Raw genomic sequence first — 18,972 nt, 5'->3', positions numbered from 1 at the left:
CAACACTGTTCTTGAGGCCTCTCAATCTTGGCGGTCATTGTATAGGCCACTTAAAGCTAGAATCTCCCTTTATTAGTCCACTGGGTCATTTTGCTAGCTCGGAACAAGCTCATCTTCAGTAATACATCTCCTCTCTAGCACCATGCATCTACCCGTGTCTTTTCCATTTACTCCTTTATTCCTGAAGAGGATAGACCTGCCCTCAGCGCACCATCACCCTTGAAGTCATTGACAAGAGTATTCCCTGGGCCTATTTTGATGGATCTGCACAAGGTATGGGATGTTGATGGGGTATTTTATACTTATGTGAGACCCACTTCTTCAAAATTCAGATGGGGTTGGGAAATGGGACTAATAACTCATATCTATAGGGAACGAAACCAGATTTCCGACTAGCTTTCCAAGGAGGCTGCGATCAGGCCTCGAGGTACATGGTTGATTTAGGAGCAGTAGGATATGACACACTATCAGTATTATCATAGGCCATATATTGACATCAAAGCATAGGGGCCATGAGGGCCAGTTTTACTTGTTTATTTTGATTTACACTTGTATATATTCTCACTGAACACTATATTGTCTATATTATTTTTTGACATGTAATTAAGAACCTACTATCATCATTCCCTATGGGGGTTTTTTGTATAACACAAGGGTGAGTTGCCCCAACTTACAACATATGCTTCTTCAAGCATCTACAACATGTAATTTTCAAATATTAATGGAAATTACAATTTTTCCTAAAAAAAATTAACATTAAAATGCTTATTTTATGATATATCTCACATTTCATGATTAAAAAAAAATCTTAAAATTTAATTATCATAATTTTATTATTACTAAAAGGAATTAATATATGAATTAAACACACAAACACACATATCTTATTTAACAATTTTTTAACCATGGAGATTCACTTTACTATGGGGAGTTTCAATTTATGAATAGACTTTGCTACACTACTGTAAGCCAATACCACGACTTACCCATATGCCGAGCCCAAAAAATCATAACTCATATTCATACAACACATGTTCATAAGACATTCTTTAAATTAATCATTTTAATTAATAAGACAAAAAAAGCATAACTATTTCTGAAATAAATCTCAAAATTTAATCTAAGGCTATAATTAAAAATATAATAAATTATTTTATGAAGGTTAAATATCTACCATATAATTAATAATTAAATTAAAATTCTAAAATCCATATTCTAAAATAAATACACCTATCCACTTAAGAATAATCTATATCATAAAAAAATTAAAAATAAATAAACAATTAAATATTATAAATAATAAAACTAATTATAAATTTATAAATATTCTATTATAATAAAATTATTATATTCCCTTTAGACATATTAAATGATATAAATAATTAATAATAAATAAATAAATAAATATTATAAATAATATAAATAATTATAAATTTAAAAATATTCTATTGTAATAAAAGCATTAGGTTCCCTTTAAACATATTAAAATTATGTTTAAAAATATAAATTTATGAACATTATATTGAAATTAAATTAATGATTTTAATTAAATTCGAAAGCTAAAATATTAAAGCGATATTTTCCAAAATTTAAAAGCTAAGTACTAGACCGTCATTTTCCGAAAATCAAAACCTAATATATTAAAGAGATAATTTTTCTGAAATTCAAAAGCTGAACATTTTAGAGACATTTTCCGACCATCCAAACTTAAATATTAGATTTTGAACATAATCTCCATGGTGAACGAATAAATTCCTGGTTATTAGACTTTGCTAATTTTTACATAAAAATTAAAGGTAATTTTTAAAATAAATATAGTATATTTTTAAACTACTTTTTGCTTTTTGAATTACAACTATACGAGGAATTGTAAAATTAGTATACTTTTAAATTAAAAATATACTAATTACAACTATACGAGGAAGTAAAATAGTATACTTTTAAATTAAAAATATATATATAAAAGTTGTCTAACTACCTTAATATCTTCGATTGCAAAAGCGCAAAAGGTTGCAAGTAACAAGGCAAGTGGATGCCGGGCCCTAAATCTGACAAATTCCGCCAGTCAACCATGATTAAGGGTACAGTTAGTAGGGTGGTCCTACAAATCTGCTACAATAGACAATTCGTGATGTGATTCGATACTTGCTCTCATAAGTCCACACTATTGTTTTTCTTCCTTCTTCCTTAATTATATTTCCAAGAAGCCGGCGATCGTGATGTGATTCGATACTTGATCTCACGAGTTCACACTATTGTTTTCTTCCTTCTTCCTTAACTGTATTTCCAAGAAGCCGGCTATCTACTGGACTTTGTGATTCCGGTCGCTCCTAGAGTTCGTTTATGTTACGTTAACAATACAATTAAGCCTGAGGCAGGACCGCTATCTATAAAAGCGTGTCTGAGTCAAGACCCACCTTGAGGATCTGTGACATTTGTGCCCTTCCACCATATTTGGAAGTGAAGAAGATGGAGGGAGCACCAATGGCCTCCAAGGAAGAAGAAAATATGGAGCTAGCACAGATGACCTCCATGGAAACAGAGGAGATGGTTGGAGTTGAGAACGAAGAAGGAAAGGAGCTGCAGGCCAACTCTAATGGCAAAAGGCTCAAGCGGATTGATTCCTTAGATTTGGAGTCCAGTAGAGTTTCAGGAATGGCTAGTCATGGCTCGGTTAGTATTAATAATCATTTGCATATTGTATTATAATCCTTGGAACTTTGAATTTCAACTAATTAGAACTGTTTAGAACGTTTTCATGCTTTTAATTGGGGCTGTGATATTTATGATTTTTATGTAATCAATAATTTGCTTCTCAGCGAGATTGAACTTGTAAAATAGAAACTTGGGTTAAAAGGAATAGGAATGTTTGTGAGCACAACAGTCATGGCATATATAGATGTTGCAGCGTTTAGATTACTTACAATTGTTTTTCTTCTTCGCGAGTTTATGAAATTGAAGATTCTAGTAAGGTTGGTCCTTATTGAAATTAATGTTAGATCAAACCATAAAAATTGAAGGTGGTGTTTATCTTGATTCTTGGTTAATCTAAATGTGATTTTGTGTCTTTTTCCGTTTTCTTTGCAGAATCTGCTCACAATGGCCTCCATTCTCCAGTTGGCATTTCAGAGTATTGGGGTTGTTTATGGGGACATAGGAACATCTCCACTTTATGTGTTTGCTAGCACTTTCACAGATGGAATCCATCATCCAGATGATATTCTTGGTGCTCTGTCTCTCATAATTTACTCTCTCACTCTTTTGCCCCTGCTCAAATATGTTTTCATTGTGCTTTGGGCCAATGATAATGGAGACGGTATGTGTCTAATGATTCCAAATATTTCTTACTTTTTGGCTTCTGTGTTTTGGGTATATAAGATGCTGTGGAGATTGATTAATAATCTATCGATTTCAGGTGGGACGTTTGCACTTTACTCTTTGATATGCCGGCATGCAAAGGTGAGCGTTGTGCCAAATCAACAAGCAGAGGACACAGAGCTTTCAACATATAAACTTGAAACACCCAGTACAGAGCTCAAACGGGCTTTGAAGATAAAAGAAGCTCTAGAAAAAAGTAATGTAGCTAAGGCAATTTTACTCATACTGGCCCTTCTGGGTACCTCCATGGTGATTGGAGATGGTGTTCTCACTCCTTGCATCTCAGGTCTTAGTCTGCCCCAAAATTCAACTCCTAAAAATAGAACTCTACCTATAAAACATTTACAAAATTAATGTTGAAGCCTAATTTCTCTTTATCTGCATACAACAGTTCTATCAGCGGTTCAAGGAATACAGACTGTCGACAAATCACTCAGCCAGGGTAAGTAGCCATCAAGCTCTTAGATGTCATTTGTGTTGAAAGTTGCAATGGCAATAGTAGAGTTTAATTTAAATTTGGGCTTGCAGAGGCAGTGGCTATGATATCTGTGGCGATCTTAATTATACTTTTCTCTGCTCAGAGATTCGGAACCCAAAAAGTTGGTTATGCATTCGCCCCTGCTATTTTGATATGGTACTCATTTATTTCCATCATTGGAATCTACAACATCGCCAAGCATGACACAAGTGTCTTCAAGGCTTTCTATCCCAAATACATCTTTGATTATTTCAGAAGAAATACAAAACAGGGTTGGATTTCACTTGGAGGAATAGTTCTATGCATAACAGGTATGCAATATGCTTCCAGCGACCTGAAATTATTATTTAGAAGTTATCAAACCCAGCCTTCATTGCTAACGTTATGTATGTACTATTCAGGAACTGAAGCTATGTTTGCAGATCTGGGTCATTTTTCTGTTCGTTCAATTCAGGTATTGGGCATTGATGCGTTTGAGTTACTAAACTTAAGATTAAAAATATATTTGATTTGAGGGATATGAATGTAAGTAGACTGACGAAGCTGATGGTTTGTGGTTGATCAGATTGCCTTTACTGTAATAGTGTACCCTGCTTTAATCTGTGCATATGTGGGTCAAGCTGCTTATCTCAGGAAGTTTCCTGAAAATGTTGCAGACACTTTCTACAAGTCAACACCAAGTAATTTTTCTTCTCGTTGTCTTGAGTTTTACAGTGGGTTATAGAGAGGTTTGCAATTTTTTTCATTCCTATAGGAACTTTACAGACAATTTTAGGGAGATGTTTGCAATCTTTTTCATCCACATAGGTGCTTAATACACTAGCATAGATTTCTTGAGCGCCAGGGGGATTGAGATGGATTTATATTAGTGCTTAATACACTAACATACATTTCTTGAGCGCAAGGGGGATTGAGATGGATTTATATTAGTGACAGCTGTGTAGCTTTTTCAAAATCAAAATTCAATCCCCTTAATCAGGATTTAGTTGTTTTTTTTAAAATTAAAATTTAATTAGCTCTATCTATAGGAAGAGCTTGGTTAAGGTCTATTTCCATTGATTTTGATTTCTTATTATCTAATTATGTCTATTAGGTAATTTTAACAAAAAAATTGATGATTAAAAACTTAAATTTTGTACTTTGCAGATGGTATATATTGGCCCATGTTTGTGGTTGCTATTATTGCTGCAGTTATTGCAAGCCAGGCTATGATTTCTGCAACCTTTTCTATCATAAAGCAATCCATGGCCCTTGGTTGCTTTCCGCGTGTTACAGTTATCCACACTTCATCTAAACATGAAGGCCAGGTCTACATACCAGAAATCAACTTCATCCTCATGATTGCATGTGTTGTAGTCACTGCTTCCTTCAAAGATACAACTAAAATCGGCAACGCATATGGTATGTATTAAATTAATGTTAAAACCTAAGGGTTGGAGTCAATATTACTGCATATTTGACTATTTAATACTTGTAAATAACATTTTAATGAAATTATAAAAAAATTAATTAAAAAAAGCGTTATGAGCTAATTCCATTCTTGATGTAAATTGGACTCAGGCATAGCGGTTGTTGGAGTAATGATTGTGACATCAGCGTTCCTCACATTGGTAATGCTTATAATATGGCAGACAAATCTATTTCTTGTTGTAAGCTTTGTCATTGTATTTGGGGCAATAGAGTTGGTATTCTTCTCAGCAGTGTTGTACAAATTTCCTGAAGGGGGATACCTTCCATTAGCTTTTGCTACAGTTTTGTTATTTGTGATGTATGTGTGGCATTATGTCCATGTCAAGAGATATGCCTATGAGCTGGACCATAAGGTGTCAACAGAATTCATGTTAAGCTTGGGTTCGAGTCTCAGTGTGACCAAAGTTCCAGGGATTGGGCTTCTGTACACAGAACTAGCACAAGGAGTTCCAGCAATTTTTGCACATTTCGTGAGAAATCTTCCTGCTATACATTCTGTCCTTGTATTCGTCTGTGTCAGGTATCTTCCTGTGAATACAGTTCCAGCTGCGGAACGCTTTCTATTTCGGCGTATTGGTCCCAAGGAACAAAAAATGTACAGATGCATTGCTAGGTATGGTTATAGGGACACACGGACTGGGAATGTGGAGTTTGAGAACCAGTTACTTGAATTTCTGAAAGACTTTATATCATCTGACAACATATACACATATCATCTCAATAACCAACCTGAGAGTGAAGGGAATAATTGTGACGGTGCAGAGAGTATAATTGATATTGGGGCGGTCTCTGAAAATGCAGTAATGAATGCCTGCACCATGGAAAGCTTCAAAGAGGAGCTGGATTTCTTAGAAGATGCAAAGGCATCAGGTGTGGTATATTTGCTGGGAGATAGTGAGGTTGTTGCAAGCAAAGATTCATCCATGTTTAAAAGATTCATAGTGAACTATGCATATGACTTTCTGAGGAGGAATTGCAGAAAGGGACAAGCAGCTTTGGAGATCCCCCACAGAAATCTTTTGCAAGTTGGCATGACCTACTATATCTGAACCAGATTATAGATTTACATATATACAGATCTTTTGCCCAAGTATATAACGTGGCAACTATAAGCTATGTACATTAACTAATTATGACGTGTAAAGCCTTTAAATTACAAACTTTAGTCATTCAAATACAACTCTATCTATCTAATTTTTTAATTTCTATTGGCATCCTTGAAATTGTGTTTCTTAACTATGACTCAAATTACGTGGATGATTGACGGGAGATCCCTTCTTCCCATTTCAATATTGGCATTTAAATAATATTTATGCTTCGAGGAAGCCGCCATGGATTTGAAATCGCTGGATCTCCTACTAGGTAGATGTGCACACTGCATGGTTATCTAAGCAATAGAAAACAACTTGAATACTGTTTCGGAATGTTTAGATGAGCACACTGCAGTCAAAAAGAGCTAGTTTAGATGAGCAATCAGTCAAAATCTTTAAATTACTTTGGAATATTTTAATTTAGTTATATATTTATTTTATTAAACTTATTTTAAATTACTTTGGAATATTTTAATTTAATTATATATTTATTTTATTTAACATAAATTTAGAAGTTTTTTTTAAAACATGTTTTGTATAATTATTTTTATTTTTTTTTAATTTTTATTTTTATTTTATCTATATAAACAAAATTTTAACTTTAATGATAAATGAACACGTTACAATCAACCTATGTGATTTAAAACCAATCACCTTTTTATTATAAAGTACCTCAACAAAATATCATATCACCAACTACACCGTATAAATTTAATGTCATTTTTATCTTCATAATATTAAAATTATAAAATTTAATAATAAAAAGCAAACCCTATATAATCTTAAAATAAATACATTAATTGTAATTGATTTTTTATTATAAAATTTAATAATAAAAGGCAATAAATTATTAATTGTAATATATTTTCTGGGTTTATATATATATAATGCTTTTCGCTTGAATTTATTATTAAGATATGATTTATGGTTTGGTTATAAAAATATAATTATAAAATGTTGAGGATTGATTATATTCATATACGAACACGAACTTATTTTAAGAATTTTAAAACAATATCTGCACAACAACACTGATACTTATAATAAAGAAAATCTAAAATTAAATTATTATTTTATTTTTATCTTTTTAATATAAATATAAATATAAATATAGAGTAATGCATTTTTATTATAATATTTTTATCTTTAATTTTTTTTAAATATTATAAATATGTTTTTATTTAATTTAAATAAATAATATTTGGTATTATGCTATAATTTTTTATGATAAAAAATGAGTATTTTAGTGAGAATCGAATGGGTGAAAATGAGTGAGTGAGAAGATTCAAGTATAGTTGAGTTCAAGGTTTTGTATTGAACTTTTCTAATAATTAAAATTACTAATCATTTCTTGGTGGGTTTTCTCATTGCTAAATTTTATTATCTTATTCTATTTTTATTTTTAATTGTAAGCTAGGTTGTGAAGTACTATGGAGACAATTGTGGCATTAATTTCCTCCTATGGAAATCATAGATATAGGATAAATAAAGTTTGAAAGATCAAGATTTGGTGATTGAGAGAATGGTAAAGAAACCCTCACTCATGACAAATGAGGCCATTGCTACAATTTGGCAGTACTTAGCAAACAATTTCTACTTCAATATTGCTAGTGAAAAGAAAATAAAAGTACAATTAAAAAAGATGCATGATTTGTATGAGAAAAACATGACACCAAACAAAGTTTCTTGATGAAGAAGTTGTATAATCTCAAGTTGAAGGAGGTTGCTTGGTTGTAGAGCATTTAAATGGATTTAATATATTACTAGTGAGATTTCTTTTGTCGAAAATGTTTTGGATGATGAAATTAGAGTCATCCTATTTATGTGTTCAATGTCAAAAGATAAAGAATTTGGTTGTAACTATGAGCACTTTAGCACCTAAAGGGTCCCTAAAATATGAGGAACTAGAACACAAATCAATTGGAAAATACTAATGAGGAGAAACTATAGCCATAATTGATCATGGAAGGAAAATTGAATATAATACATAGGGACATTCAAGATCAAGAGTAAGATCAAATCAAGGATAGGTAGTCTTGTTTTCATTGTGGAAAAGAAAGACATAAGAAAAAAGAGTATTGGGTTTGTATGAAGGAACAAAAAGAACAAAGAAAAAATACGATAGATAAAAAATCAAGTAGCAAAAATGCAGGTGAGACAACTATTGTAGCTTCAGAAGGTGACGTTTTATTTATTGTTTTAGTTGAAGAAGCTTGTTTACATGCTTTAGTAGTACTATTGATTAGTTACTTGACTTTGTGGCTTATCAGCACGTAACTCCATGCAAAAACAATTTTGTTACATATGAAGCCAACTATTATGGTAGACTACATTTCAAAAAAAATCAATTCTATAATATTATTAGAGAGGGAGATGTCTGGATCAAGATGAAAGATGGATATAATATCTCACTAAAACAGGTTAGGCATATTCCAAAGATGTATATGAGCTTGATATTTTTGCAACAATTAGATAATGAAGGTTTCTTCATGAGTTTTTGTAAACGTGGATTAAAAATAAGTAAAGGGTCATTGGTCATGGCTACAGGATTCAAGAAGGCTACCTTGTAAACATTGAGGGAAACAACAAAAATATTATATGTAGCTTTTGTTGCAAAAGAAGGAAACTTAGTGGAATTATGGTATAAGAACTTGGGTCACATAAGCAAAAAGTGCTGAAGAATCCTTGTTAGCAAAAATTTGCTTCTAGGTTTGAAATCCTACAAACTTGACCTTTGTGAGCATTTCATATATGGTAGGAAATGAATAGTTTATTTTGTGGTCATGATTCATAAATTAATTGAAATGAATGGTTATGATTCATGAATGTTTATAAAAATAAGAAATTATCTTATATAAATTTATCCCCGCACCGCTTCCCTCCACATATAAGTGTGAATACAACAATTTGTATCAACGCAGGTTGCTTCTGAAGCAATCTAGAAATTGGAAGGAATATTTTAGAGGTACCATGACCAACCATGAAGTTTCTTTCCCAAATATAGCTTTATTATTAAATGGAACAAATTATTCCTTTTGGAGGGTAAGGATGAGGACTCTTTTAATGTCTCTTAGTTTTGACATTTTGCAATCTATAGTGGACAATTATAAAGCTACAATGACCCCATTTGATCAAAAGGTTGATAAGGTGTGTGTAAATAATGCAAAATCTACGTGTTCCATATTTTGTGGCCTATCAGGATTAGAATTTGTCAAAGTGATGCATTGTGAGTATGGAAAGGACATTTGGGACAAAATTCAAAATAATTATCAGGGATATGACAAGGTCAAGAAGGAAAAAATTTGAAACCATAGAAGACAGTTTGAAATTTCGAAGATGAATAATGAAGAAGATATTGCAACATACTTCTTTCATGTGGATGATATTGTCAAATACTATAAGAGGACTTAGTGAAGAAGTTATGGAATTAATGATTGTGTAAAAGGATTTGATATCTTTCCCCTTAATATTTTATGTAAAGGTATCATATATTAAATAAATTAAGGCTCTGGAAGATATGGAGATGTACGATCTATGTGGGATTATTACTACATACAAAATGAGGACATAAAAAGGAAATTCAACTATGAAGGAAGCAACTTTCAATGTTTCAAAATGGGTTGAAGAACTTAAAATTGATGATTATTCTAGCAATGAATCAAGTGTAGAATAAGCATATCTTATGAGAAAGTTAAAAAGAGGATCTAGAAAATACAAAGGTAAGCTATCATTCAAAATTTTCAATTATTGTAGAATAGGGTATTTTTCTACTAAATGTCATATGAAAAATGTGAGGGCAATGATGATGAAGAAAAAAATGAAAAGGGAAGCAAGTCTTATAAACATAAAAGAGGAAAGTATTCCAAGAAGAATGGTTTTTATTCCAAAGAAGATAGTAACTTATTAAAAGAGAGTGATGAATATGCATCTAATATTTAAAAATCAGAAATATTTAAATACATTGATGCAAATATTATTGATAAAGAAGATGAAGAAAATCGACAAGAGAAAATAGACCCGTTATTTCCTCAAACTTCCATTGCCTAAACAACCATAACCCCTCTAAGAAGCTATCCATGAAGGAGAACCTCTACGTATCTAGTTAGCAGGTTGAGGTCTCATTCATTATCAGAATTAACTAGATAAATCACTCCACCAACTAATAACAACCATACACAACTTGAAGCCTGAAGCATAACTTGTTAGTTCCTTACAAGTAAGGAGATAGACTTATAGGAAAGATGAAAAAAGAAGAATATATTGTAGAAATATGAGAAAAAAAGCTATCATGTTCCTGATGAAACATCAATTTCCATCTTGAAAACATAACTAGGAGAAACAAAGAAGATAAAAGAAGTAGCATGAAGCCAGTCAAATAAAAGGAATAATATTGTGAAAATATAGAAGCATAAGTTATTTCCTTGAGAAAGGAAACAGGAAAAAAAATTCTCAATTAAATCAAAGCTTGAAGAGTGGAAAGACTACCGAAATATTAGATGATATTCTTAGATATTAGAGCTCAACTCCCATGAAAACATATATTGGCTACAAGGATAATCATAATACCTCTAAGGGAGAATCAAGCAAAAGGCCATGAGAAAAGGAAAACAAAGAAAATCCCAAAAGATATGGTAATGTTCTTAAGCTCCCCTTCAATAATTAAAGAAACACCAAGAGAGGAGATGAAGACCAAAAAATACCTGATTTTTCTCACATGATCAACAATAATGAATTTAGAAAAAAAGCTCCACTAGGAAGGTCTTTTACATCTCATTATGAAATCTCTTCTTGGCTAATGCTTTTTTATAATATTTTTTTCATAAAGGAGTAAAATGTAGAACTTATGGAGTAAATGATTATGTGAGAAATAAAAAATAGGGATCTTATAAGAGCTCAAAGAATGGTTTTGTGATGAACAAAACTAAAAGTATTAGGGTGAATTCATGAAGATGGGTTACACTTTTGGGCCAAATGTGGTGATGAAATTTCAAAATTTTCTTCTTTTATCGAATTGAAGCCCTCAAAATTCATATTTAAGAATTGTGAATTTTGATTCGGAGTAGAAAGATAATATGTGGAGAATTATGTTGTTGTCCTAATGATACTTTTTTGCAAATTCTTTTAGTGTTGTACAATCTCTCAATTTTCCATTAAATGCAATACTCGTCCTTGCAAATTTTCACACATCTTAAGAGGTATGTGTGTATTCACATAGCATAACTTTGTCTAAAATGTGAAATATATATATATATGTGTGTGTGTGTGTGTGACCATGATCTACACATAGAGAAATAAGTTTTTCATATTAATTTTTATTTTTATTTTTATGGAAATTTATATTTTTTATAATTTTTTGAATTTGGCAAAGTAATATTTCAATTGCATTTTGTAAACACATGTGTTCGCATAAGTTTTTTTTCAACCCTTTACATAAATTGAAAAACCAAGAGTACTCTTTTGAAGAGGACTCATAAACGAAGATAATGGTATTTTAAAAAAATATTCATTTTGTGTATTTTATGTTATTGAACTTTTATTTAGCCCCTTTGAAACTGTCCAAAAACAATTCAAGCATTATGTTTAACAAAATATAGATGAAAAATATCATATGAATTCGAAAGTTTCAAACTCACATGCCATTGGATAGAGGATTATTTCATGAATCTAGCATGATCAACTCCACCACCTAAGGATTAAATTATGCCCTAAATATGCTAGGGTACAAAATGGGATTACAGAGAAATTTGTGGAAGGGGTGCTAAAATTGTGATTTTTAGGACCTCAAGAGATTGATCGAGCACTTCAAACACTTGATTAAGTGCTTGAATTTGAAATTCAAATAGCTTGATTGAGCATTAAAGAAACTGTCAATAAAGCCTTGAAGTTGGTTAACTAGTGACTTGATCGAGCTTATATATCGATCAAGCCATTAAAAAGTTAATCACCCACCAACCATTACAAACTTTTATTAATTCCATTTCTACATATTAGTAGCTCGATAGAGCTTATAGCTCGATCGAGTGTCTTTTGTCAACCCCCACCCCCCTTGAAAAAAAAGAGTCTAAATTCAAATGCATCAAAAAATAACAAACATTTATTCATAGAGAAATATCAAAGTGTGAAAATTACACTACAATTCACAACAAACATGGGAAGTTGGAGATTTGGATCTAGATAAGGAAAGAAATTCCAATCACAATGTAAATATGAGAAAAAACTAGGGGAAGGATGAGAAAATGATGACTGACATTGAGAGAACAAGAAGATCATGCAATTCAAGAAATTCATGCAAATATAGGTAATTCAAATTGCATCACTTCTCATAGAACTTGCTCTATATTTTATGCATTAGAAAATATGAATGAAAACAAGAAAAAATGGAGAATGAAAAAATAAAACTAAGATAAAATAAGCAGTGAAAGTAATACCATGTAGTTAAAAATTCATATGTAAAAACAACTAAAGGAAACCACTTGAAACCATGCAAATTATCGAAAACCACTTGAAACCATGAAAATGATTGAAAACCACTTGAAACCGTGGTTTATTGGAATTAGTTTGATTGATTCTTGATATCCTTGTAGGAGTTAAAAGAGAGAAAATGTGTCAACATCTAGAAGGAGCGAGAGTATCCCTCCTTCCAATGTGCCTGTTGAGAAGGCATTCTGTGTTAAACATATATAACAACATTAAATTTTTGTGACATCCATCATCATATATAACGTTTAATGGTTACTTCAATCCTAAATGATGATCCCTACCTTTAAGAACCTCACAAGTTTCTTTTGTCAATCCTCACATGAAGGTTACAATATTTTTTTAAAGAGAACGAGCTTTTTAAGGACACACAAAGTATAGTGTAGATTCATGCTTGCAAAAATACAATTTTATTAATGCATATCACTATAATGTTCCATGGATGGCTCATGTGATTAAACAATATTAAATTCTTAAATAATAAATGCAAAAGAAATACACTAGCATGCACATATTCACGGTACACTAGAAATGTTTACAATGTTAATGTTATTACACTGTGGCAATCTAATGTCGATTAAATTCATAAAAAACAATTCTTAGCATGTAATCATGAGATATATTGAAAAGTATGGTTCAAAATTTAAAAAGAGGAACCTTATTTTTAAACTTTCTCAAGATATGATGAAAATAATTGAAACCATAGAAGACAAATTGGATATCCATCTTTTCACGTGCATAAAAAAAGGTTCCTTGTAGAAAAATATAGTTTTTAAAATCTTGTTACCCCTCCTTGTGCCCTATTTGATTCTTGTGCTAAAATTTCCATGTACATTCTCCCAAAAAAGACACTCAAATCATTTGTCCCCATCTTCACCACAAATGATAACAACGTATATTCATTGTTGATAAGACCTTGAAGCATCTTCCTTATTCTCTAAATCCACTAAAACCTATATCTCTTGATTTCTTTTTGTTTCCTCATTGGCCTTCTCATCCCACATTTCTTCCACATTTTTTTGGAATTGTGAAATTTTGTTTAGTTATGATAAGTTCTTCCCTTAGGAAAGTTTTTCTTACTATTGTTTTACAGTAATTTAAGTTCCACATTTTAAAACGCTAAATGATATGGTGATTCTAATGAAGAAATTTTTTTCTAACTAATTTGATCTTGTATAGTATGCTTTCAAATATTAACATGCTTAAAAACTAGTTCAATAGGTTCCTTCTTGTATCATGGAGTGTGTATTTATGTATTGTATGGTTTTTTAGTCAAATTATTTTATAGTTTATTAAATTTGTATAAATTTATAGATACAGATTTGTTTTTCTCTCATGAAATAAACTTGGCCCTTTAAGGGAGTAATCACTAGCTTGATTTTTCAAGAATCTCCCATTATCTCAAATTCAAAAGATTTACCATATTATCATTAAGTTAGTAATAATTCCTTGTGAAAAATGTATTTAGACTTCCTGTATAAGAATTTAAACTTAATTAATATGTCTTTATTTCAACAAACTTGAAAATTATTATATAATATCTTCTTCGTCAACTTTGCTAGATCTTCATCCTCTTCGATTTGAGCCTCTCTTTGGATTCTTTAGTAAACTCTCCAAATATTATAATTTTATTCCTAACACCTATTCCTTTTTAATCGCTTAAATCTATTTCATTCTCTTCTCACTATCCCTTTTACTTGACATTGGATTTAAATAATTGAAATGTTTGGTAAATAAGATATATGAACTAAAATATAATATCATACTTGTTATAGTAGGGATCACTTTTAGTTTGAAATTTATAATGTATTTTGAAGAAATGGAAAATTGTTGTTGAGGAGAACTAATTTTGTAAAAGGTAAAAGGCTCCACTTGGTAAATGTGACTTGTTGTGAAACCAAACAAAACTTCAAACCTAGATTCACTAGTAAAATTTTGGGGTTATATATAAGAATAGTTCACCTTTATTGTTGGATCCTTCGTTTGAAGGAGTATCAACAACGTAGAAATATGAAGCTGCAAGTGAAGAATTGAAAATATAGGTAGGATCAAAGGCATCAATGACAAATTGACTCAAGGGTGAGTCAATACTCTGTGGTCGTTGCCTATTAGGTCCTTCATTTATTTGGATAATTTCTAAGAATATGATCGAAAAGAAGTCATGGAGAAGAAACTGTTAGATTTTCCAGAAGTAGCCACTGAAAATTAGGGAGCGACAAAGAAGTGAAGGATAAGTTACATTGGGATTTGCAAAGCTGCAACAGAAGGAAGCACAGGAAAATTTTTGAAAATATTGAAGTTGATAAGGACAAAAGCACCAGAACTTGTCAAAGTCGACCTGATCGAGATTAGCATTAAGGAAGCTGCATGCGAGACCAAATCAAGCAAGTGTGGTCTATAAAAAGGGCCAAAGATGGACAAATTGAACTATTGTTAATTGTTTCTTGTTAGTTGTATATTAAGTTGCAGTTAGCGGAAGAGTTGAAGTTTTGTTCTCTCTCCACCGTGTAATAGCTCATTAGAGGTCGAGTCTTTCATTCTCTAAATTTTTTTATGCTTTTATAATGAGATGCACTCTACAATATTAATGTCTCGCCGTATGCATGAGCTTCTGGTGTAATGATTTGGCCTATAATTAAAGGAGTTGTCGCATGAAATAATTGGGAATCAATGGTTGATGATTACATGACCCCTTTTAAAATTTTAATTATCTTTGCATGTTTATTCTATTGTGTTTGGCTATGAATGTTTAATCTAAATATTGGACTTTATGCATTTTGACGATATGCAATTTGTAATGAGGAGATTATTATTTTAGGATGACTTGACACCTGTAAGTAACAATTTGCATGTTGGTGGCACAACTAATCCTCTCCCTAACCTTCCCCTAGTATTGTATTAAGATCTTGGTAATTTCTTTTCCAAATTGTGTAAGACTTTAAAATGTCAGCAAGTTTACTTTAAATGTGCAACAGGAAGCTCTAGTGGAGGAAGTAGTTTCGGTAGTACTTTTAAGTCAAGCTCAAGTAGTTATTCTCAACCGAGTTCCCAAGGATTTGTAATAGTTTAGCCAGGGGAAACAACTATGGCTAGAAATATTGTAGGATCACTTACCTATTATCTAGAGTTTTAAGGTCGTGGGGGTGAAGATGTTGAGCAAAATTGGTACCTATGAGAAGCAGTTTGGAGGGAAATAAACAGTCTTAATGCCACTAATATCATTGAGTTTCAAATGAATTTGTGAGATGATGCTCTACAATGGTTTATTAAATGGCCGGGTCAGAATCCAAACCCCACCATGGATCAAGTTAAACAAGATTTTCTTCAAAATTTAAACTTCCTTAGTCAAAGCAATAAGGTTTGGAAAAATTGTTGGGTATTAGACAAAGAGAGGGAGAATCTACTTGGAAATGCATGCAACAGTTTAAATATGCCGTCAATAAATTATCTTATCCAATCAACCTTCATCATTAAAGAGATTTCTTTATTGAGGCTTTTTTACTAACGACCAAGATTCTATTGTCACAATAGAAGATTGACACTTTGCAGGGCATTTTAGATCGGGCAACGTAGATTGAGGCAATGGTAGGATATCCGCAGAACTATCAACCAGTTAGTACTTCTACTCTCCCTACTATTACAGGACTCCAAAATTAAACTACTACTTTGGCAGAGAGATTTGAGGATCGTACGCCTACGCCATCGATGAAGCCTCATGTCTAGTGTACGAATTGTCAAGTTGAAGGACATCATGCCACAAAATGTCCACATTTGAGAGGTATGGGACCGACTACTATGTGTATGGGACCCTGTCTGCTGCTGCATAGTGCTGGGGTTGCACAGATCTCTTTGACCATACCATTCCAAAGACACACGCATTACCAGGAATTTCCTAATCAACAAGGTACGTCTATGAATGAGTGTTGTGAAATTTGCATATCTTATGGTCATTCACCACGTTAGTATCCTATTTTGCAGAAGTATTCAAATGCGCCAAACAATATATTTTGGGAATATTTTGGATCTCCTACGCACCACGCAAATCAATGTATATATTTAGATGATATGGCCAATCACCTTGATCATACAACATTTAGAGTCAATGAAACTCCTCGAGTTCGAGGAGGAGGTGCTCAAAGGGGAGGAAGGACTCTAGGAAGTGGTATGATAAAATGTTATAACTATGATCAAGAGGGTCATGTTGCGAGGGATTTTCCAATGCCAAGGTGGCCTTGGGGTTCACATTTCTGGGGACATACACATGGCATTGAGGATTGCCCAAAACTTATTTCTTAGTGGGAGGAGCACAATCGGGTAAAAGTGACGAATTTGGTTAGTGTAGAGCCGCAAGAACCAAAGTCCTCAATGCAACCTATTATAAATATTATCACCCAAGGAGGGAAAATAACTGGGGCTGATGTTAGGACTTTTGAGGAACCTACTATTATAAGGTCGACATCACCAAAAGAGTCTTATGACCCTAATCAATGTAAGGAATACTATAATGATGTAGCTGAAATCTTCAGATAGTTCGTTTCCTCTCATAGCCCTCATGTAGAGCAGTGGGAATGTGTGCAGACTAATATTCCCATTCATAGGAAACATCTCAAACTATTCTAGAGTGGCTCCACTTATTTTTATAGAATATGAATGATGAGAAGTTGACTTATTAGTTGCATAATAAATTGAAGGCAATTGTCCAAGGTGGCCCACTCCTTATGGAGACTATTTCTTTTAATTTACATGAACTACATTCTAGAAGAATTTGAAGAAATAAGAAGAGAACAGGAGGGGAATTCTAAGTTGATGTCAATATTGCATGATACTAAATTAAATATTTTATGCTAGATATCAAGTTGGATGTGAATATTTTTCCAAAGAAAACTTGGGAGGCATTAGGAAGACCAAATCTAGTTTTTTCTCCAATCTAGTTATGAATGGAAAACCAGCATTGCCTCTTACCTATTGGTTGATTAGAGGATGTTGAAGTTGATATTATAGGTGTCGAAACATATTCATATTCAAGGTGATAGAAATTATTGTTATAACATCATTTATTACCCTTGTATACTTGATTCTCTGAGTCATGGCCTTGGGCAGCCCTTTCCCTTCAGACTTGGTCCATTCACTGATCTAAAACTCACTCGTGAGTGATCTCAGTTAATTAATTAATGAATGAAGGTATTACAGACTCATGTGCTGGTGTGTGTCTATGTTATGTTAGGCAACGGATTGATTATATTGCAAAATACACAGACACTAGAAAATGGAAAACAGTAAGAGAAACACAGTAAGCAAATACAAGAACACAACAAATTAACAAGGAGTTCACCCAATCCTCTTGGGCTATGTCTTTGGTCCAGCTTTTAGTGGTGGTCTTTTCTTATTGTGTATTTAAAGCAAAGTTTTTACAATGAGGAGCTCAATTTGAGTCTCTTGAAATAGATGATGCTTAGCAGGGTGGTTCCTGGATTCCCCAAGCCACTAGAGTGCACAGACTCTTCCTTACTAAGTCTCGACCTCAAATGGTCTTGAATGGGATGAGTCCAATTTGGTACCCAGTTCCCGATAGATATCCTCTCAAGGATTTCTCGAACCTCTCAAGCCTTCTGTCTGCTCGATGCTACCTTACTCTGCAGGTTAGCTCGGCTCTGTTTCCTGCTTCTTGCTTATTCTCTATTCTGTCTCTCTGTCTCATTGTCTCCTTCTTTCTTACAGTGCTTGCTTCACGCTCTCCTTATCTCTGTCTCTGTTTGTTCATGGCTTAAAGCCAATTTGTCTCATGACTGTTCGCTTCCTCTTCCGCCCCTTCGGATCGCCTGTTGTTGTTCGTGTTATGCTCCTATAGCAATAGGTGTCATATTTCATGATTGGCTGGTTGAGCTCTGTAATATGTTCATTCCTTTCCTTGCTGCAAACGATTTGCATAATATCAAAAAATCAAAAAATTAAAAAATGTAAAGAGGGTATACCCTAAAAGAAAAATCAAAGGGTAAAAAGAATAAATTGGTCAAAAGAAAAAATGAAAAGAAATGAACCCCAAACAAAAATAGACCAGGAAAGTGTGCAAGTCCAAAA

The 18,972-nt window shown here is 32.5% G+C and overlaps 1 protein-coding gene across 1 annotated transcript; it reads left to right on the top strand.

Annotated features, from left to right (window-relative positions):
• Positions 1-2,407: 2,407 nt before the first annotated feature.
• Positions 2,408-6,540, top strand: LOC149240025 (potassium transporter 5-like). Its single transcript, XM_089373613.1, has 9 exons — positions 2,408-2,673; positions 3,088-3,316; positions 3,416-3,664; positions 3,770-3,820; positions 3,907-4,167; positions 4,258-4,310; positions 4,422-4,536; positions 5,003-5,257; positions 5,417-6,540. The coding sequence occupies exons 1-9, from the start codon at positions 2,470-2,472 to the stop codon at positions 6,373-6,375; spliced, it is 2,376 nt and encodes a 791-aa protein (XP_089229739.1). The 5' UTR covers positions 2,408-2,469; the 3' UTR covers positions 6,376-6,540.
• The last annotated feature ends 12,432 nt before the right edge of the window (positions 6,541-18,972 follow it).

The sequence above is a fragment of the Pinus tabuliformis genome, chromosome 8 (genome assembly GCF_031772625.1).
Source record: "Pinus tabuliformis cultivar Carrire ecotype Pingquan chromosome 8, CPIR1, whole genome shotgun sequence".
Classification (NCBI taxonomy): Eukaryota; Viridiplantae; Streptophyta; class Pinopsida; order Pinales; family Pinaceae; genus Pinus; species Pinus tabuliformis.
The sequence above is the reverse complement of the archived record's forward strand: the minus strand, read 5'-3'. Positions and strand labels throughout refer to the sequence as shown.